Source organism: Moschus berezovskii, chromosome 14, assembly GCF_049115385.1.
Source record: "Moschus berezovskii isolate FMDL1 chromosome 14, NW_MosBer_1.0, whole genome shotgun sequence".
Lineage (NCBI taxonomy): Eukaryota > Metazoa > Chordata > Mammalia > Artiodactyla > Moschidae > Moschus > Moschus berezovskii.
Window position 1 is genome coordinate 67,606,631 of NC_142473.1, and position 23,368 is coordinate 67,629,998.

Consider the following 23,368-nt stretch of genomic DNA (forward strand, 5'->3'; position numbering starts at 1 on the left):
ATGATTTCATTTTGAGCTCAATTATGCAAAGGTGAAAAACATAGATCCTGATTTTAGTTTCAGCTTTCCCAAAGGGACAGTTAGGCTACCTTACTTGAAGTTTCTCCAATTTAAAAATGGAAATAAAATGTACTATTAGAAACTTATTCATAAGGCTGTGTTACTGCTATAATTTTCACTTTATAATAGTGTTCAAAAAAGTTGTTTAATGTGCATCTTTAAAATTTAAAATACACAGTGACTATGCAGTTACTTTCTTGTCATTTTTCCTAACCTTTTTGGGTTCCTTATAGCAGTTATACTTGTATTTGTTTTTTAGACTTTGAACAGTACAGCCTTTTTTGCACTGAAGTTTTGCACACTTAAGTTTAAAACCTGACAAATTTTCCAAAAAAAAACCCCCAACAAAACCTGTCAGTTGTAGTTAGTTGCTTTTCATATGACAAATGAACTCTTGGAGCCATATAACGTCTACAAATACTTTGCTTAATATTTATATCCATACTTGATATCATATACTTATGAACATTTGATCCTTTCACATACTGTGTTTTAATTGAAATAATTTAGACAATTACTTCCTTTGGAATAGTCAATTTCTGAAAATAATATAAATTACCTTAAGCACTGTTAAAAACAACTTACTTAAGGCAGTTTTTATTATAATTTAAAATGCTCAAATGAGTGAACTATTTTTTAATAGTTTAAATGCTCAAATGCCACTATTCCTAAATTTAGGTGACTAAGAAATAGAAGTACATGATACACTACCTCACACTCTCCTTCCCAAAACAGGCTGGATTATATCTATTTGATTTATACACTGTGACTTTTTCCTGCTGTTTTCCATCAACCTTAATTGTGAAAAATGGTGCCATGTTGCCCTCTTGATATTATTTTGGAGATCAGTTAGGTCTTAAACCATCCAGATGCATACAGTTCTACACATATCTGTAGAATTAGCTCACTAAGGTCTGCTCGGCAATATTTTTAATTGACTTACATGTTCTGTGGGAAAAGAAGAATCATAAAAAGTCTTTGCAATTGCATTCCTCTCTTCACTGGGCTCTCCCCTGGGATCTGGATGGATACTTGAGTTATTCAAAGTGTCAGCAGCTCTGTTAATGCTGGTAGTATCTGGTTGACAAAGAGGAAATGACAACTGAATTTTCTTCTCCAGGGACTCATTTTAGTGACTAAACTTGTTTTTCTCTGATCCTATGCTTTTATATTTAAAAAGTAACAATTTCTATATTCTTCTTATATTGAATACTGGTTTTCATAGACTTTGCTCTTACATTAAGTACTTCATTTCAGAAGACATTTTATTGCTACTTTCAAAAACCTGCTGATTTCACATTAAAACCAGTGATACAGTGTTAGGATCTTCTCAAACAATATAACATACATTAAAATGTTATCCTTATTCCCCTGGTTACTGGACTGCCTATGCATATAACATTTATATAGTAAACATCTTACTAATACAAAGGGAAAAGTCTGAACCAACCAAAAGATTTGTAAATTATATTTGAAAAGAAATTGGCTATAGTAAGTCCAACAAAGGACTGTCTAGTAGGGGGTCATCCTGTTTTAATAAATAGATAACAATTTAGAGAAACATCTTTGAAGGCTAAAAGATATTTAGGAGTATTTTTTATGAGTCTGAGTATTTTACAAGTTGAATTACTATAGAATTTTAGTCATCTCTCCTTGCATCCTAATTCTATCACTGAGATTTAATTTAGAAGGAAAGACTTGTAAGAAAATGGTAAATGTTAGACCTGTCCATTGACTAACAACATTAAACTAACTGCTGTATTTGACGGACAAAATTAATGGAATCTGAAGTTAATGCATTTTATTATATCAGGAAAATGATAATTTGTGAAATGAGATTTTACAGTTTTTGTGTTTTGTATTTTTCCCTAATTACTTCTCCATTCAAATAAGATATACTTTTGCTTTTAATTCCCACTTCTTTTTTAAAAAATTTTCTCAATTTCCTTTTTAAAAAAAGCCTGTTAAAGTCAGAGGGGCCATGCTAAGCTTTCCTTATAAGCCATTATTTCTGTAAAGGGTCTAAATGCATATTGTTAAACAGGCAAATTTCCCTAAAAATCTAAGACTGTCTAACAGCCCCAACAACTTAAACATGTTGAGATTGCTATTAGCACATAAACATTCTTATTATGATCATACTTCTTAAACAGTAATTATCTTTAAGTTACATTTATGCAGTACCTATACATGAGATATACTGCATTTCTATTTTAAAATGTCTTTAATATGAAAATTTTAAAGTACACAAAAGTAGAATGAACCTTAATGTACTCATCACCTAGTTTTGGTACCTTCAATATTAAGTCATGTGTATGTCATCCATTTACCTCCCCCTCCCTCTTTTTTTTTATTCTGGAGGATGTTTTTATTTCATGTGGTAGTTTTTCAGTTCAGTTCAGTTCAGTCGCTCAGTCATGTCCGACTCTCCACGACCCCATGAATTACAGCACGCCAGGCCTCCCTGTCCATCACCAACTCCCGGAGTTCACTCAAGCTCATGTCCAAAGAATAGAACAGTCCCTACTATCTGAAATATTTACTATTTGAATGTATCAATATTGATCTATAACTATTAAGGGATTCAATTAAGTGTTTCAAATGATAAATATCAAGGATATGAAAGGTAATGTTACACCTCACTATTACTTGGGCCTTTCCTGGTGACTCAGATGGTAAAGAACCTGCCTGCAATGTGGGAGACCCAGGTTTATCCCTGGGTTGAAAAGATTCCCTGGAGAAGGGAAAGGCTACCCACTCCAGTGTTCTTGCCTGGAGAATTCCACGGACAGAGGAGCCTGGTGGACTATAATCCATGGGGTCACAAATAATCAGACACAAATGAGCAACTAACACTTTAACTTGGCTTCCCTGGGTGGTATAGGTGGTGAAGAATCTGCCTGCAATGCAAGAGATCCATGTTCGATCCCTGGGTCAGGAAGATCCCCTGGAGAGGGGAACGGCTACCCACTCCAGTATTCTTGCCTGGAGATTCCATGGACAGAGAAGCTCAGTAGGCTACACAGTCCATGGGGTCGCAAAGAGCTGGACACAATTGAGTGACTTTCACTTCACTATTACTTGTCAAACAAAAAAAACAGCTGGATTTGTGGTGCTAGTGAAGGGACAGACAAAACAAAAATTAAGGAAGGAGGGAAAAACTGGAAGAAAGAGAGAGAAACTAAAACAGTTCTGAGAGAAGGAAGTTTCTTGTGTGTGTGTGTGTGTGTGTGTGTTTAGTATAGAAAGAAAAGGAGTAAACATGAATGCAGGCAGAAGCCTTATCAACAACTTTACTGCATTTGCTTTAGAAAGTTAAAAAAAAAAGAGACTTGGATTAGGCAGATGTTCCTAATTTAAAATTAATGACACAAATGTGATTGTTTTTGCTAGTTTCAGTTCTTTGATAATGAAAAGGATTATTTTTTTTAATTTCCAAAATGCAGTTGACCTCTGTACACGCTGATAATACTGGTTCAGATTTAAATGAAAAGAAATCTGCTTCCATTTAAGTAAAACCTTTCCTACTTTTATATATATATACATATACAGAGTCTTTAGGCAAAATAATATATATAGTAATATAAATTTTCATATTAAACAATCTGGAAAATTTTTACCAAGAATAAAAAGTAGAAAAACAAATTTTAAAATAATTATTTTCTTACCTGGTCCAACATCCTTCATGGCCTCATCCACGCTAACTTTTTTACAAAGTGTCATCGAAACAATCTTTTTGTTTTCTAACAGACCTACTGGTCTCTCGTTCAGCAACAAAGGAATGCTAGATGTTGAAGTGCTCACTGTTTGACTTTCAATTTGATTTACTTTTGACCAAGAACTAGGGCCTAAAAAATTCACATACACTAGAGTTTTCTCAGTTTTTTTATCTGAAGTTGAAAGATCAAAGGCTGACCTTCCACTTATGTTTACTAAATCTCCAGATGGCTTTATGTGAAATGAACATGATTCTTCCAGCTGTCCTTCACTGTAAATTTTTCCTGAAACAATGTCATTTAATGACTCCATTTTCTCTGTACTATTTAACAATGTATGCTGTCTTTCATTAGGGAAGAGGTCTTTTTTTTTAACTTCAGTTATCTGATTCTCATCAATCTGATTTTCTTTATTGGAAAACTGCGTTTCTGTGTAAGTTTTCACATGAATAGCAGTTTTCATATCTTTGGCTTGTGAAGCATCTATATTCTCATTGTTAATTTGAAGATGGGAAAGAGTCACATTGTTTTCTAGATACCCCAAACAGTTCTCAACTTGACTGTTTTGCATATCATCCAGATTTTTCCATACAGTTCTTTTCCCAGAGCTTGAGTTGGGTGTCACCAACATAGGCATGATATTAACAATTTTGTCACTGAAAACAGCAGAAGAAATGGGGTGGTTGATTGCTACATCACAAGGAATAGATAGTTCAGGTTGCTCTAAAGGACTGTCACCAACTTGCTGAACATCTGAAGTGTCTTTAAATGGCAATAGGCTACATTCACTTTTTTTATTTAACAGTTGTGTCTGTCTTATTTTACACTGTTTATCATCTGACATAACATTATTTGAATCCTGTAAACTATATTTCTGAGACTGGACAAGATTCCTTTTTATATCTACAGAAGAATCCAAATCTGTTTTGATTTGGTGGCTACTTGTAATTACCTTCTCTGTGGTATTTTCTTGAGTCCCTGGAAACAATCTGAACTGTTTGAATGGCTCATCTTCGGAAACATCTTTTTTATAATTTGTATGGCAAGCCATCTCATTTAAAATACTGTTAAATGATGTGCTATTATTTTCAACCCCCAGATGTACATTTGCATGGTGAAGATCTAATCCTTCAGTTCTTTCTAGATGTATCTTTTCTGTTTCCATTGATGAATCTGCCACTACAAAGGGAATACTTGGTGACTTAAGTTCTGTACACTCATTATCTTTTTCCAAGTCCACCTTGTTTTTTATTTCTGTAGTAACCACTTTTGTAAAGTCGGTAATGTCCAAAGTTTGTCCTTCACTAATTAATTCTTTTTCTATGCTGAGGGTTTTGCCGAGGGATATTTCACTTTGGTTTTCACCCTGAGGCACAACAAAATCAATTTTATTCTTGGAACTTTTTTCAAAAAGCTGTAAGTCTGTTATAATGAGAACACAGTAAAATTTTGGGTTATATACTAAAGCCTGCTTTTATAATACATATTAACTTTTTTAAAAATATATTTAATTTTAAATATTTCACTGGAAAGCTATTACACAAACATAATGGTATCAGTTTTATATAAATAGTTCCCTTTAATAAGCATGGTAAAATATTTGGTTCTACTCAAATTTGTATGTCATAACAAAGAAAGTAGTTTTGCTTTAAAAAAGTAAGTTGAGGGCATTACAGAATGGTTATTTCTCTAGTCTGTTACTTCCTTTTGCACATACAGTACAATTCCATACAAACACACAGCTGATTAGATAAAAATTAATTTACTCTAATAGTCATATTGTAATTTCTCTTATTACCTAGATCCAGAAGTTGCCAGCTGGTTACTTTTCATCACTTTTTTGCTCACTACCTTGTAAATATTTTTAAAATCTGGAATACTTTTGGGCAAAGTGTACAGAATATCTACTTAAGATTTTAATTTTATTCATCTGGGTTTTAACCATAGATTTCAAAATTTCAGTATAGTTATAATAATCTGTAGGCCATGAAGGGTCTTTTTAATCCAGTCATTCTCTCTACAACATCCCCACCAAGTGGTTGTTCGGCCTAGGTTTGAACACCTTCAGATTACCTTCTTTAAACAACTCTTTTTCAATATGGATGAATTAGTCAATTATTTCAATGGTTACAGAAAGGTAATCTGAACTAAGAAAAGTGCTCTAGAATTTGGTCATCAAAAGGTTACTGGTAGCTCAGAGAACACTCTCAGCAAAAAAATGAAAGCAGAAACCAGAATGCAAAAAGCCAATGATTAGGTGATGAGAAAGGAAAGCAAAAATGTATTTTTTCCCCTGAATATTGACTCTATTAAAGAACAGCTCAAAAGACATACAAGTCCTTTTGTTAAGACATACAAATGGACAAGTATTTCTCCAATTATACTAGGTCCTCAAAGCAAAGACTGAAATTGATATCCCCCCGAAAGACCAATATAAAAATTAGAAAACATCAATATAACTGGGTTACCTTTATTACCGATATTGATTTCCTCTAAAAATTGGCCTTCTTTCGTTTCCCCTTTTTCTTTGTATTCAGTGTCTAAACAACAAATCTTGGTATTTTCTTCCCTTATTTCTTGCCTGGAATTATATTTCTGTATGATGGTGTTTTCTGAGTTTTCCACTGACATTTCAGTGTTTACTTCTGGAAGATTCTAGTGTAAAATGGAAAAGATTCCTTTAATGTAAAAACATATTGTTAAAAAGTATAAAATATCTGAACACATTTTGCTAATGAAAGTGGAATCTATATGTCAGTTAATCATCCAGCAATTTGTATTTGAAAGCCAAATGACTTTTTTACTACATTTAATATATTCCTCTTTATAACAAGATCACTCTAAGTTCATTTTGTATAGTGTATCATATTTAAATAAAATGGAGAGCCTTAGATGTTTTCAAACATGCATTCCACATTATTACAAATACCACATATTAAGAATCACTCCTTTATTAAAAGCAAAGTAGTCATAGCAGGCAAATTGTTTTGAGTGCTTGGTGTTTCTATGTATCTTTAAAATAGTGACGCAATTCAACATCTTTTTATTCCCCCAAAATATTGAACATATATTACATGGAAGCACTGCACTAGGCTTTGGGATACAATGATGAACAAAATATAGTTGCTATCCTCAAAAAATTTATGGTCAACTGGGAAAGATAGGAAAAGAAATAACAGACAATTTTAATATAGATGGGGATAAGAAAGCACTCCAGGGAGAAGAAATGGCATTTACAGATGTTAAAAACAAACAAAACTATAGTCATTTCATGTAGTTCTACTTCATGGAACTACCTGTGATTTACTTCAGCATGAGCTTAGATGCTGAGAGAAGAATGGAGAGAAATGAGTCTTGAGCTAGGCCTAGATCATTAAGGGCCCCCAAAGAGCATGCTAAGGAGTTCAGATTCTACCAGGAGTCAATGAGAAGTCACTGAAGGATTTTAGATAAGGTTATTAATATGAGCTGATTGGAAAGACCATTCTGGCTACAGTATAAAGAATGGATTGTTTTCCAAACTTCACTAATTAAAAACTGCAATAAGAAATAAGTATGCCTCATAACACAACGAGCATACCAAACAACACCCACTCAACGAGATACATTCTAATGTTTTCTATACTCAGTTCAGTTCAGTTGCTCAGTCATTCTGACTCTTTGCGACCCCATGAATCACAGCACGCCAGCCCTCCCTGTCCATCACCAACTCCTGGAGTTCACTCAAACTCATGTCCATTAAGTCGGTGATGCCATCCAGCCATCTCATTCTCTGTCTTCCCCTTCTCCTCCTGCCCCCATTCCCTCCCAGCATCAGAGTCTTTTCCAGTGAGTCAATTCGTCGCATGAGGTGGCCAAAGTATTGGAGCTTCAGCTTTAGCATCAGTCCTTCCAATGAACACCCAGGACTGATCTCCTTTAGAATGGACTGGTTGGATCTCCTTGTAGTCCAAGGGACTCTCAAGAGTCTTCTCCAGCATCACAGTTCAGAAGCATCAATTCTTCGGCGATCAGCTTTCTTCACACTGTGAAGAAAGCTCACAACTCTCCCATCCATACATGACCACTGGAAAAACCATAGCCTTGACTAGATGGACCTTGGTTGGCAAAGTAATGTCTCTGCTTTTTAATATGCTATCTAGGTTGGTCATAACTTTCCTTCCAAGGAGTAAGCGTCTTTTAATTTCATGGCTGCAATCAGCATCTGCAGTGATTTTGGAGCCCCCCAAAATAAAGTCTGACACTGTTTCCACCGTTTCCCCATCTATTTCCCATGAAGTAATGGGACCAGATGCCATGATCTTAGTTTTCTATACTACATTAGTTTATTTCATTTTTATTCTTTTTAAATTTTTTTAAAATTTTAATTGGAGGCTTTTTACAATATTGTATTGGTTTTGCCATACATTGACATGAATCCATCCCGGGGGTACATGTGTTTCCCATTTTGAACCCCCATCCCACTTCCCTCCCTATATCGTACCTCTGGGTCATCCCAGTGCATCCTGTATCATGCAGCAAACCTGGACTGGCGATTTGTTTCACATATGATAATATACATGTTTCAATGACATTCTCCCAAATCATCCCACCCTCGCCCTCTCCCACAGAGTCCAAAAGACTTTTCTATACATCTGTGTCTCTTTTGCTGTCTTGTATACAGGGTTATCATTGCCATCTTTCTAAATTCCATATATATGCGTTAGTATACTGTATTGGTGTTTTTCTTTCTGGCTTACTTAACTCTGTATTACAGGCTCCAGTTTCATCCATCTCATTAGAACTGGTTCAAATGTATTCTTTTTAATGGCTGAGTAATACTCCATTGTGTATATGTACCACAGCTTTCTTATCCATTCGTCTGTAGATGGACATCTAGTTGCTTCCATGTCCTGGCTATCATGAACAGTGCTGCGATGAACACTGGAGTACATGTGTCTCTTTCAATTCTGGTTTCCTCGGTGTGTATGCCCAGGAGTGGGACTGCTGGGTCGTATGGCAGTTCTATTTCCAGTTTTTTAAGGAATCTCCACACTGTTCTCCATAGTGGCTGTACCTGTTTGCATTCCCACCAACAGTGTAAGAGGGTTCCCTTCTCTCCACACCCTCTCCAGCATTTATTGCTTGTAGACTTCTGGACAGCAGCCATTCTGACTGACATGAGATGGTACCACACTATGGTTTTGATTTGCATTTCTCTGATTATGAGGGATGTTGAGCATCTCTTCATGTGTTTGTTAGCCATCTGTATGTCTTCTTTGGATAAATGTCTGTTTAGTTCTTTGGCCTATTTTTTGATTGGGTCATTTATTTTTCTGGGATTGAGCTGTAGGAGTTGCTTGTATATTTTTGAGATTCTTTGTCAGTTGCTTCATTTGCTATTATTTTCTCCCATTCTGAAGGCTGTCTTTTCACCTTGCTTATAGTTTCCTTTGCTGTGCAGAAACTTTTCAATTAGGTCCCATTTGTTTATTTTTGCTAGTTTATTTCATTTTTAAAAGAATGCCAGTCATAAACTACTAGGGCCGATTTCCATGAATCACTAATAAGTTGCACTTGGTATCTGACAAACACTGAATTAAGGGGAAACAACACATGAGGCAGAGAGATGCATCAGAAGAATGCCACAGTAGCCCAGGTGATAGCAGTAAAGTTGAAAAGCCTGAATAGATGCATGAATTATGTACTGAGCTACTATCAACTGTTGAGTGACTGGATATAAAAACTGAGAGGAAAGTCAAGACTGATTTGCAGAGGTCAGACTGGGTACCTAAGAGACTGGTGAATGTTATTTACTGAGCCAGAAAACAGGAATAGGAGGTTTAGAGAAAAATATCTGAGTTCATTTTGAATCTCTTGAGTTTGAAGAGTTAAGTAAGACGAAAAGGTGGAGATGTCTAGTGAACATTTACATGTACTTATTGGGACCTTTTAAGAGAAAAATTGACTTGGAAAAATAGGTTTGAAGATCACTGGCAGATAGACGGCAACTGCAGACATACTGGTTGATGAGACTGATTGAGAGCATACTTTAAGAAGAAAGAGAATAAAGAATAAAATGCTAATGAAAATCCCCAAAGGAGAGGCAGGGAAAGAGAGACTTGCAAAAGAGAAGTCTGCAAAGGAGATTGAGAAAAGCTTTGGAGTTGGATAAATATAGGTTCAAATCCTGTTTCAGTACCTACTGTGAAATCCTAGAAGGATACTTATAGAGTTGACATGTCAACATCATGGGCTTGAATAGCACTGGTCCAATTACACACAGATTTTCTTCAACAGTAAATAGTATAGTACTATACACCTGCAGTTGGTTGAATCTGTGGATGCTGAACCATCAATATGGAGGAACCATTTTAATGAAAGACTGATTATAAGTTATATACAGATTTTTTATTGTTCTGAGGGTTGGTGCCCCTAACCCCTGAGTTGTTCCAGGGTCAGCCATATTAAGAGTTAACAGTGGTTTAAAATAGCAAACATTTACTATCTCATCTTTTAGATGGATCAGGAATTTAGGAATGGCTTGGCTTGATGGTTCTGACCCAGGTCTCTCATGAGTGTCTAGTCAAACTATCATCTGAAACTTGGGGCTGGAACTTCTGCCTCTAGAAGGCTCACTTACATGGCTAACAGTTGTGTTGGCTGGTGGCTGGAGTTCCCAGTTCTCTTTTATGTAGCCTTTTATCCTCGAGGGCATCTCCACTATGTAGGTTCTCTGGTAGGATAGCTGGGACTTTTTTTATATGTCTCTGAGAGAAAGAGACTGAGAGACAGTGTGTTCACCCAAGACAGAAACCACAGTCTTCGTACAACCTAATCTCAGAAGTAACATTGCATCACTTCTGCTGTAGTCTATTAACTAGAAGCAAGTTACTAAATCCAACTCAAACTCCATGGAGGGTATTACAACAGAACATAAATACCAGGAAGTAGAAATCACTTGGTGCCACTCCTCAGTATATACCTTCCAAAAATTAACACTAGAGATTCAAACAGCTAGTTGCAAGTCAATGTTCAAAACAGCACAACAGCTAGAAGGTAAAAGCCCAAGTGTCCATCAACAGAAGAACGGACACACAAAATGTTGTATATTCATACAATGGAATACTATTCCACCATAAAAAGGAATGAAGTGCTACAACATGCACGAACTCTGAAAACATCATCTAAATAAATAAACCAAACAGGACAGATATTGTATAATTGCACTTATATAAAATATATAGACAAATTCAGTGTCACAAAGTATATGACAGGCTACCAGGACCTGAGGAGAGGGGGAAATCAGAAGTTATTGATTAATGGTTACACAGTTTCTGTCTGGGATGATGAAATTTTGGAAATAGTGGTGATGACTGTTCAATACTATAGCTGTAATTAATGCCATTGAGTTATAATTGTAATTTTAAACTTAGCACTTTAAAATGGCAAATTTTGTTATTATTTTACCACAATAAAATAAATTTCTAAATAAAAATGGTCTACAGAACATCAGAGAAAGTATGATTTTATTTTAGCTTTTAAAAAGTACATGTATACGAATGTCTATTTGTTTCCATACAAACTGATGTACAGGAAAACTCTGGAAGTCATATACCGTAATTTTAACAATCACTATTTCTGGGTGGCTGGGGTTATGCATGATATTCACTTTCTTATTTTAAAGTGTCTATACTGTCTACATTTCTTAAAAACATGATTTATAGTCTGATTAAATAAAATAATGAATGCTGATCAACTTTTTATGAAGGAAGTCTATATTCATTTTATAATCAATCAGATGTTGTAGGAACTACTTGCCACTTATAACTCTCAAGCTATATTACATTTATGAATACTAAAACAGCAATAGATATCTCCTGCCTGGACTACTTCAGTATTCTCCAAGCTGGAACCTGTGCCCTTAGCTTTGTCTCACTGTCTAACCATATCATCACCAAAATGATATTTTAAAAAAAGTAATCTAATCACTTTACTCCCTTGTTTAAAAGTCCCCAAATGACATGGTAAAGAACAAAGTTCCACAGACAGTTTATACAGCCATTTACAGTCTGTCTTCTGCCTGTCTTTCCAACCTCTTCTCCTGATACTGCACTGCTAGCAACCTCCACAGCAACCTCACTAACAGATATCTAGTTTACATACTGAATTACGATATTTCACATTTCTGATTCTTTGCTCATGCTACTTCTTCTATTTTAAATCTCTATCTGGAAATTCTTAGTTATTTTTAACAACTCAGCTCAAAATTCTCTTGCCATGTGAGATCTACTCCTTACACACAAGTAAGGTGAAAAAAAATACATAATGCAAACACTAACCATACAAGATGGAGTAGCTTACTAATACCAGACAAAATAATATGACTAGGATAAGGATGGACATGTTAAATGATAAAAAGGTTAATTAATCAGAAATGAATAATAATTATAACTGTGTATACATCTAATAACAGGGCTTAAACACACATGAACAACACTGACAGAACTGAAAAAGGAAATATAAATTCACAATTATAATTAATGATTTCTCACTGACTGATAGAACAAGTACACAAAAAATCAGTAAGGATAAAGAATATTTGAACAACATTATCAACCAAACTGACCTGATATTTATAAAACATTCCACCAACCAACAACAGAATATACATTCTTTTCAAGAATATATGAAGTATTTGCCAAGATAGACAACATACTTGGCCAAAAAACAAGTCTTGATATAGTAAAAAAAAATAAAATAAAAGTCTTACTTAAATTTGAAATCATTAACAGAAAGATACTTGGGAAATTCTTAAATATTTGGAAATTAAACAGCAAGGTTATAGATCAAACTCATATTCATGGGTCAATGAGCTCACAAGAGAAATTTTAAAATATGTTCAACTGAGTAAGAATGAAAACACTATACATCAGAATTTGTAGAGTGAAGCTAAAGCAGTATTTAGAGGAAAATTAATGGCTTTAAATGTTTACATTAGAGAAGAAAAAAGGCCAAAAAGCAATAAATTGACAACTCAGATGAAAATGACAAGTTCCTTGAAAGAGAGAAAAACTAGCAAAATGGACAGTGCTGGAGGTCTCCAAGTTCACCCCCAGGTTTGGTGATTTGATATAAGGACTCACAGAACTCAATACACAGTTGTACTCCTAAGATTTATAACAGTAAAGGACGTAAAGGAAAATCAGCAAAGGGAAAAGGCACAAGAGATGGAGTCTGGAAGAAACCAGGTACAAACTACTTTCAAGAGTCCTCTCCTATGGCATGCAGATAAAATCCGGATTTGAAATCAGGTGATTTGTATCTCCTGTTTGTGTCATTTACTCTCTCTCTCTCTTCACTCTCACATGAATTTTGGAACCAAATTCTATAAGTTCTTCCTCACATAAAAGGTTACATAATGATGACAGAGGATGAGATGGTTGGATGATATCACCGACTCGATGGACATGAGTTTAAGCAAGCTCCGGGAGTTGGTGATAGACAGGGAAGCCTGGAGTGCTGCAGTCCATAGGGTCACAAAGAGTCGGATATGTCTGAGCAACTGAATTGAACTGAATAAATTCATTCAATTTCCAAAAAATAAAAAGAGTCTTCTACTAGTGAACTCACATAGGACATGCTTAATTCCTGCAGCAATAATTGTGACCACAAATGTGAACTCTTGTCTACTAGGAAGCTCATTAGAGACTTGGTGCTCAAAGCTTAATTGGTTCCTAGTCACTCTCTGCCTTGCATGTACCAAAACTACGGACTTCCAGAAAGAAAGCAGACGTTCAAAGTAAACTACTTAATAGTTTAAGCAAAATGAATCACTCCTGTCTGTTAGGAAATGGTGGGAATCCTTCCCAAATCCAATTTCCAGTCAACAGTCAAAGTGACTAGCAGGTCTTCTAGAGGCCTTTTGCAAACCTGCTATGTAAACTGTTTTCTGCACACTGGCATATGAAGAAACTGAAAATCTGAATAATCTGATAATTTAAAAGCTAAATTTGTTTTAAAAAATATTCCCACAAAGAAAAAGCTTCAATAGTTTCACCAATGAATTGTATCTAATATTTAGTACACAACAGCAGTTCAACACAATACTCTTTAAGGAGGAAGGAACACATTCAAATTCAATTTATGTGGCTAGTATTCAGTTCAGTTGCTCAGTCGTGTCCGACTCTTTGAGACCTCATGAACTGCAGCACGCCAGGCCGCCCTGTCCGTCATCAACTCCCGGAGTTTACTCAAACTCACGTCCAATGAGTTGGTGATGCCATCCAACCATCTCATCCTCTGTCGTCCCCTTCGCCTCCTGTCTTCAATCTTTCCCAACATCAGGGTCTTTTCAAATGAGTCAGCTCTTTGCATCAGGTGGCCAAAGTACTGGAGTTTCAGCTTCAACATCAGTCCTTCCAATGAGTATTCAGGACTGATCTCCTTTAGGAGGGACTGGTTGGATCTTCTTGCAGTCCAAGGGACTCTCAAGAGTCTTCTCCAACACCACAGTTCAAAAGCATAAATTTTTCGGCATTCAACTTTCTTTATAGTTCAACTCTCATATCCATACATGACTACTGGAAAAACCACAGCCTTGACTAGATGGACCTTTGATGGCAAAGGAATGTCTCTGCTTTTTAATATGCTGTCTAGGTTGGTCATAACTATTCTGCCGAGAAGTAAGTGTCTTTTAATTTCATGGCTGCAGTCACCAACTGCAGTGATTTTGGAGCCCAAGAAAATAAAGCCTGCCACTGTTTTCACTGTTTCCCCATCTATTTCCCATGCAGTGATGGGGCTGGATGCCATGATCTTAGTTTTCTGAATGCTGAGTTTTAAGTTAACTTTTTCACTCTCCTCTTTCACTTTCATCAAGAGGCTCTTTAGTTCTTGTTCGCTTTCTGCCATAAGGGTGGTGTCATCTGCATATCTGAGGTTATTGATTCCACCGTTTCTTCTGGGCTTCATCCAGCCCAGCGTTTCTCATGATGTACTCTGCATATAAGTTAAATAAGCAGGGTGACAATATACAGCCTTGACGTACTCCTTTTTCTATTTGGAACCAGTCTGTTGTTCCATGTCCAGTTCTAACTGTTGCTTCCTGACCTGCATACAGGTTTCTCAAGAGGCAGGTTAGGTGGTCTGGTATTCCCATCTCTTTCAGAATTTTCCACAGTTTATTGTGATCCGGGTCTTGCTCTGATGGGCAGGGCCATGCTCAGTAAATCTTTTTATTTTTTTTTATTTTACAATATTATATTGGTTGGTTTATCTTTAATCCAGTTTTCTGTTGACAGATGGAACTGTGTTCCCTCCCTGCTGTTTACCTGGGGCCAAACTGTGGTGGAGGTAATGAAGATAATGGAGACCTCCTTCAAAAGATCCCATGCATGTACTGCTACACGCAGTGCCCCCAACCCTGCAGTAACCCTGCTGCAGGGCTGGTGGCTACTATTACTCTGATACAAAAACAAGACCAAAAGCATGAAAAGAAAAAATGAACAAAAACCACAGATCAATATTCCTCATCAATTCAAAACCCCTGACATAGCATTAGCAAATCTATATTAAAAGGACAATAGATATCTCAGGAATGCAAGGTATATTTGAAAATCAATCAATGTATTTAAATGTTAATGTTGACACATTAACAGAATAAAGAAAACAGAATGATCTTATCAATAGATACAGAAAAAGCATTTGACAAAATTTAATACCTATTCATGATAAAAACTCAACAAACTAGGAACAGATGGAAATTTCAATCTGATAAAGAGCACACACACACAAAAAAATCTATGACTAATATTGGGTCAGGAAAATCTGCTGGAGAAGGGATAGGCTACTGACTCCAGTATTTTTGGGCTTCCCTTGTGGCTCAGCTGGTAAAGAATCTGCTTGCAATGCTGGAGACCTGGGTTCAATCCCTGGGTTGGGAAGATCCCCTGGAGAAGGGAAAGGCTACCCACTCTAGTATTCTGGCCTGGAAAATTCCATGGACTACATAGTCCATGGGGTTGCAAAGAGTCAGACATGACTGAGCGACTGTCACTTTCACTTTCAATAGAATAGGAAATGATATGATGAAAGACATCTAAGATGAAAAGTTAAGCAATCATGTCCACTCTTACAACTTTATTTAACACTGTACTAAAGAGTAGATAGAGTGCCTGATGAACTCTGGACGGAGGTTCGTGACATTGTACAGGAGACAGGGACCAAGACCATCCCCACGGAAAAGAAATGCAAAAAAGCAAAATGGCTGTCTGAGGAGGCCTTACAAATAGCTGTGAAAAGAAGAGAATCGAAAAGCAAAGGAGGAAAGGAAAGATATAAACATCTGAATGCAGAGTTCCAAAGAATAGCAAGGAGAGATAAGAATGCCTTCCTCAGTGATCAATGCAAAGAAATAGAGGAAAACAATAGAATAGGAAAAAACAAGAGATCTTTTCAAGAAAATTAAAGATATCAAGGGAACATTTCATGCAAAGATGGGCTCGATAAAGGACAGAAATGGTATGGACCTAACAGAAGCAGAAGATATTAAGAAGAGGTGGCAAGAATACACAGAAGAACTGTACAAAAAAGATCTTCACGACCAAGATAATCACGATGGTGTGATCACTCACCTGGAACCAGACATCTTGGAATGTGAAGTCAAGTGGGCCTTAGAGAGCATCACTATGAACAAAGCTAGTGGAGGTGATGGAATTCCAATTGAGCTATTTCAAATCCTGAAAGATGATGCTGTGAAAGTGCTGCACTCAATATGCCAGCAAATTTGGAAAACTCAGCAATGGCCACAGGACTGGAAAAGGTCAGTCTTCATTCCAATCCCAAAGAAAGGCAATGCCAAAGAATGCTCAAACTACCACACAATCGCACTCATCTCACACGCTAGTAAAGTCATGCTCAAAATTCTCCAAGCTAGGCTTTAGCAATATGTGAATCGTGAACTTCCAGATGTTCAAGCAGGTTTTAGAAAAGGCAGAGGCACCAGAGATCAAATTGCCAACATCCGCTGGATTATGGAGAAAGCAAGAGAGTTCCAGAAAAACATCTATTTCTGCTTCATTGACTATGCCAAAGCCTTTGACTGTGTGGATCACAATAAACTGTGGAACATTCTGAAAGAGATGGGAATCCCAGACCACCTGACCTGCCTCTTGAGAAACCTGTATGCAGGTCAGGAAGCAACAGTTAGAACTGGACATGGAACAACAGACTGGTTCCAAATAGGAAAAGGAGTGCGTCAAGGTTGTATATTGTCACCCTGCTTATTTAACTTATATGCAGAGTACATCATGAGGAACGCTGGGCTGGAAGCAGCACAAGCTGGAATCAAGATTGCCGGGAGAAATATCAATAACCTCAGCTATGCAGATTACACCACCCTTATGGCAGAAAGTGAAGAGGAACTCAAAGGCCTTTTGATGAAAGTGAAAGAGGAGAGTGAAAAGGTTGGCTTGAAGCTCAACATTCAGAAAACGAAGATCATGGCACCTGGTCCCATCACTTCATGGGAAATAGATGGGGAAACAGTGGAAACAGTGTCAGACTTTATTTTTGGGGGCTCCAAAATCACTGCGGATGCTGATTGCAGCCATGAAATTAAAAGACACTTGCTCCTTGGAAGGAAAGTTATGACCAGCCTAGATAGCACATTAAAAAGCAGAGACATTACTTTGCCAACGAAGGTCCGTCTAGTCAAGGCTATGGTTTTTCCCGTGGTCATGTATGGATGTGAGAGTTGGACTGTGAAGAAAGCTGAGCGCCGAAGAATTGATGCTTTTGAACTGTGGTGCTGGAGAAGACTCTTGAGAGTCCCTTGGACTGCAAGGAAATCCAACCAGTCCATTCTAAAAGAGATCAATCCTGGGTGTCCATTGGAAGAACTTATGCTGAAGCTGAAACTCCAATACTTTGGCCACCTCATGTGAGGAGTTGACTCACTGGAAAAGAATCTGATGCTGGGATGGATTGGGGGTAGGAGGAGACGGGGACGACAGAGAATGAGATGGCTGGATGGCATCACCGACTCGATGGACATGAGTTTGAGTGAACTCCAGGAGTTGGTAATGGATAGGGAGGCCTGGCGTGCTGTGGTTCATGGGGTCGCAAAGAGTCAGACACGACTAAGCGACTGAACTGAACTGAACTGAACTGAAAGAGTCCTAGCTAGTGTAGTGGAGGAAAAAATAAAATGCATAGAGAAGAAAAAGATGTAAAATTCATCTGCCTTAAATTCTCAGACAACATTCTATGTCCAAAGAAAACTCCAAACTTCAACCAAGAAAAACATACTACAATAACAAATTAATTAAAATGGTAAAAGAATATGAAGTCAATGTACAAGGATCAATTTTAACTCTATCTAATAGCAAGAAACAATTAGAAAAATTCATATTAAAAATACTGCTTATAGTAAGAGCCCAAAACACGAAATATTCAGGGGTAAATTTAACAAAATATTTGCAAGACCTATACAATGAAAACTACAAAACATTTTGAGCAGTATTAAAGAAAATCTAAATGCAAAGTTATACCATGTCATGAATTGTATGTTAAGATGTAAATCCTTTGTAAATTAATCTATATATTCAACACAAGCCAAATTCAAATACCATACATAGACTTTTTCTTTTAGAAACTGATAAAACTGATTCTAAAAGTTATACGGAAATGCAAAGGACTCACAATAGCCACAACCATTTTGGAAAAGAACAACAAAATTGAAGGATTTATACTACCACATTTTAAGACTTTTTATAATGCTACAATAATAAAGTATTAAATTGTCTATCCACAAATGTATATGCTGAAATAGAAGATTCATGTCCAAGAAATGATTCTTAATCCTATGTCATATTGTATAAAAAATTAATTTAAAATGTACTAGACTATATGCTTACACTCATTTTTAAAAGTTGAGAAAGTGAAAATATAAAGCATGGAGAAAATAATCAGTGATGGTTCTAACTTCTTTTAAGAGCTTATACCCCATATACTTGAATTTTACCTCAAACTTCTTGTCTTCCTCAAACTTTTTCTGATCACATAATTCATCATAATCTTCTTGTAACTTAGTATGAGTTTCTTTAAGTGATGATAACTCATTTTTAATCTCATTAATTTCTCCATTAAGTTTGTCAACCTAGTATATAACATTTAACCAAAATGAACATGTATATACATTAGTTGTGTATAAAAATACTTCATTAACACGTATTTAGAAACTGTAAACAATGAAAACATTCCCAAAATAATTACTAATATTAAAAGCTACCAGTTGTTGAATTGTGCTGAGTACTTAATAAACATAATTTCATACTCTTAAAAATCCTATGAGGTATTTTCAGCCTCCAATTTACAGGTGAGAAATGTGAGGCTCATAGACGTTAAGTAACTTGCCTAAGAACAGGTAGATATAAAGTGATAGTCAAGATTCAAATGCAAGGCTAAGCCTAGGAGTTGTGCTCTTAAGTACTACATTAAACCACTTCTTGTTACAAATGAAAAATTAACTTTTAATCATAAAAATTCTATAAAGATTACCATTTCATTGCTTAAAGTTTTATTTTCTTGTTGCAAATTAGATACACAAATTTCAACTCAATTAGATGAATAATACTGAGTACTAAGTACTACAATTAGAAACTGACACTTCAGCCTAGTACTTATATCTACAAACTAGTTTCTACTGGCTATAAAATTTTATAATCTTTTTCTTGGTGGGATTCTCCTTCATAGGAACCTCAAATGTGAGACAAAATAAGTTCCAGGAAAAAGAAAAATACCATTTTGTCATAAAATATTACAATAATTTCTCTTGAACAATTTTAAACTACCAAAAATTCTACTAATGCATGTAATTTTCCTTGTAGGGGCTAAAAGACATGAGCTCACCAACTACTTTCCCTTCACCTTACCTATTTTAACCATCTTTTTACCTATCTCTGCAAGGTTCTTCTTCTCCAGGGCTCAACTCTTCATGTGTTCTTTATCCTGTCCTCTCCTATCTCCCTTTGAGCCTAACTCAAGCAAAGATCTCTTCTCTTCTGCTGCTGCTGCTAAGTCACTTTAGTCATGTCCGACTCTGTGAGACCCCATAGACAGCAGCCCACCAGGCTCCGCTGCCCCTGGGATTCTCCAGGCAAGAATACTGGAGTGGGCTGCCATTTCCTTCTCCAATGCATGAAAGTGAAAAGTGAAAGTGAAGTCGCTCAGTCGTGTCCAACTCTGTGTGACCCCACAGACTGCAGCCTACCAAGCTCCTCCGTCCATGGGATTCTCCAGGCAAGAGTACTGGAGTGGGCTGCCATTGCCTTCTCCCTCTTCTCTCCTAGATATTTTCAATTTTCCCCACTATAGCAGCATATTTTCAGCCCACAAATACGCTCTTGTCATGACTGTAACTTTTTTCTTCTTGACTCAATTACTCTTTCTCTCACTTCTTAAAGTTCACTCGTGCTACTTTCAAATTCTAACCTCACTTCACTCCTTAAGGGATTCCCTGGTGGCTCAGATGGTAAAGCGTCTGCCCGCAATGCGGGAGACCTGGGTTCCATCCCTGGGTCAGGAAGACCCCCTGGAGAAGGAAACTCACTCCAGTACTCTTGCCTAGAAAATTCTATGGATGGAGGAGCCTGGTGGGCTACAGTCCATGTGGTCACAAAGAGTCGGATACAACTGAGTGACACCACTTTCTTTCTTTACTTTCACTCCTTAACAACCAGACTTCTGCCCTCATGTTCTATTGATTTTTTTTCTATTATCACCTGCAAATTAGCAAAAGGACTTTTTCCAAGTTTCATACCATTTAACAGCATTGTAGCACAACTGTGTAGACTACTTATTTTCAAACAGCCTCTTTTCTTCATTTCATGGTACCACTCCCTCTTCATCCTCCTACCTTTCTCACTGTTCTTGTCAGTCTCCCCATCCCCTCCTGTCCCACATGAACCACTCACAAAATTCTGACATTCTCCAAAGCTGTTTCCTCTTTAGCCCTCTCTTCAAGTCTTCCACTCCTTCCAAAGACGATCTTATTATACCTTCAAATTTCATCTTTATGCTAATAAGTTTTAAATCTCTATCTCATCTCCCAACCTCTTGCCTAAAATTAGCTTCATGTTTCCAAATACATGATATAAATTTCAAGTCAGATGTCCTGCAGTCACTGTAAGTTAAGCAATTTCCAAATTAAACTCATTTTCATCCACCAAATTTGCTTCTTCTTTCACATTCCTTTCCATTTAGTGATATGATTATTCTGCTAATCTGTATAAATTATTATACTAATCTCAGAATCATAGTTGACTGCTTTCCCTTTTAAAATCCATTATATATAAAATGTGATTAATCCTGCTAATTCTACCTCCAGTCCTTGCATCTATCTCTTTTCTCTGTATTCACTGTTGTTGTTGTTCAGTTGCCCAGCTGTGTTCGACTCTGTGCAACCCCATGGACTGCAATCCTCACTACTGTTGCCCTAATTCACATCCTCATGGGCTCATGGTGAGAATACTCTTATTGATCTCTTCCCATAATGCCATTCTCCATACTACTGCAAGAGTTATTTTTCTAAACCGCAGATCTAACTCACTTTTCTGCTTTAAAAATCTTAATGGCTTCCCATTACTTACAAAATAAAATTCAATTTCCTTAGAAAAGAACTCTTTAGAAGATGATTTCAACCTCATCTGCAGTGTCACATTCTGGATCAGACCATTCATCCTTGAGAAAGCAATTTCATGCCTCCATCATTATCCCCTTTCTTAAATGGAATGCCAATAGAGTGGAATGAGAAGTACAGGAAGCGGGTACCTTCTGTCTGGTGAGAAACCCTATTCATCTTTCAAGTCCAAATTCTAGGGTCATCTTTTCTCTAAAACTTTCTCCAACCTAGTTAAACAATATGATTTATTTTGTGCTTTCATAATAATTTGTTAATACTAATATTAATACTACTAAAAACACTCCATACTATTGTAGTTGAGAATTACCTGTCTTTTGAGAGTGTGAGTTCTTTAATAATCTTTGTATTTTAGGCACCTTTGAAAATCCAGCACCTAGAATAGTGCCTAACACATAATAGATGCTCAACAAGTGTTATGAATTGAATTTCTTTTGTGAGGCCCCCTTTCTCTAAATAATTTCTGAACATCTCCATTTATTACTGTCTTACCTATAAATATCTATTGTCTATATAACTGACCAAATAAAAGCAGGTACACATACCACATTCTTTATGGTATTTCTTTTCTTTTTTTTGATATTTCTATGAATTTTAAAATATATTGTCTAGTAATATTCATTGCTTAATTTGTACAGTATTTTTTCACTATTAAAAAAACAGCAGTATATATGATTTAATCTCATATTTGTTACTATCTTTTAGTTTTTTAAAAAAATCTATCTTGATCTGACCTCAGTAGCAATACTACAACTACCCTTCACTCAAGAGTGGTGAAATGCTTACTAAGAGACAGAAATACAATTAAAGAGTAGATCTGACCTCCCATTCAAGAAAACTCCTATAGAACCAAAGCAGCTTTTAAAAAATTTAACTATGTTCTGTTTAGTACTGAAGCATAAAGTGAAATGAATGCAGATGCTAAAAATCCTAAGACAAAACCAATTTCATCTAAATTATAAACAGGTCTCACCAGGAACGCTGAATGCTTATTTCTCTTAATTCAATTGACTCCCACCCTCCCGGCCACCCCGGGGAGGAAGAACATAGTTGAAATATTGCTAGGAAAAATAAACGTTTACTTTTCTTATCTCAACTAATTTTGGGGGGCATGATTAGCATATTCAAGTTTATAGTCTCTTTTTACATAACAGTTTTCCTTACCCTGACAGTACATTTCCATGGTCTTTTAAACATTAGAAATGAGACAGAAGTGTTGAGATGCAAGGCAGATTAGCTGAAGCTAAAATGAAAATTACTGTTTGTTGCTTAATGATGAACTTTACCTGTATAGGGATCATTAAGCATTTTATAGTTTTCTGATCTAATGAATTACAAAATACTTTTTGAGAATTTGGTAAAGCTTATCAAATTCATCAGTGAAAATCTGATCTCTCCAAAATACAAATTAAGAGAATATGTTAGCTGCAAATGGATCAAAAAATCAAGAATTACTTTTATAACAATTTATATCAAACAAACTCAACTACAGAATAGTACACAGTGTTAGAATTTTATACTGTAATTAGTATAATAGTTTAAAATATCTTACTTTCCCAAAATATAGCTTTCATAAACTTATAGTTACCTTCCATTTTTTTTTTTACTTCTTTTAAAAGAATTGAAGGCAATAAAAATAGATAATAAATAGAACAACCGATTTTAGGTTCACCAGTCTTTAAAGTGAACTTTATGTTTCACAACTTTATATCACTTTACACGTTTTATTATCTACTTCACTGAAATTAAAATTTAATGTAAAATAAAAGAGTTGTGCTTTACAGAAATAATCATGTTAATAACGGGAACAATTCTCTTGATAAAATGTTAATACTAGAGAACCGAACTACTGTATACATGTTCTAAACATGGCTTTAATATGACTCAATGAAACTGCTGAGGAAAGCTAAAG

The 23,368-nt window shown here is 36.0% G+C and overlaps 1 protein-coding gene across 2 annotated transcripts in view; it reads right to left on the reverse strand.

Annotated features, from left to right (window-relative positions):
• The window catches only part of CCDC73 (coiled-coil domain containing 73), a 125,237-nt gene that overhangs the window by 4,030 nt on the left and 97,839 nt on the right, over positions 1 to 23,368 (reverse strand). Inside the window, exons 14-17 of one of the 2 annotated variants that reach the window (XM_088843224.1) lie at positions 18,781 to 18,915; positions 6,245 to 6,431; positions 3,729 to 5,198; positions 1,004 to 1,137 (exon numbers count right to left, since the gene is read on the reverse strand). In XM_088843224.1, coding sequence (XP_088699350.1) covers positions 1,004 to 1,137; positions 3,729 to 5,198; positions 6,245 to 6,431; positions 18,781 to 18,915 — 1,926 coding nt within the window. The remainder of the gene's footprint in view (positions 1 to 1,003; positions 1,138 to 3,728; positions 5,199 to 6,244; positions 6,432 to 18,780; positions 18,916 to 23,368) is intronic. The other variant, XM_055423787.2, reaches the window with a different exon arrangement.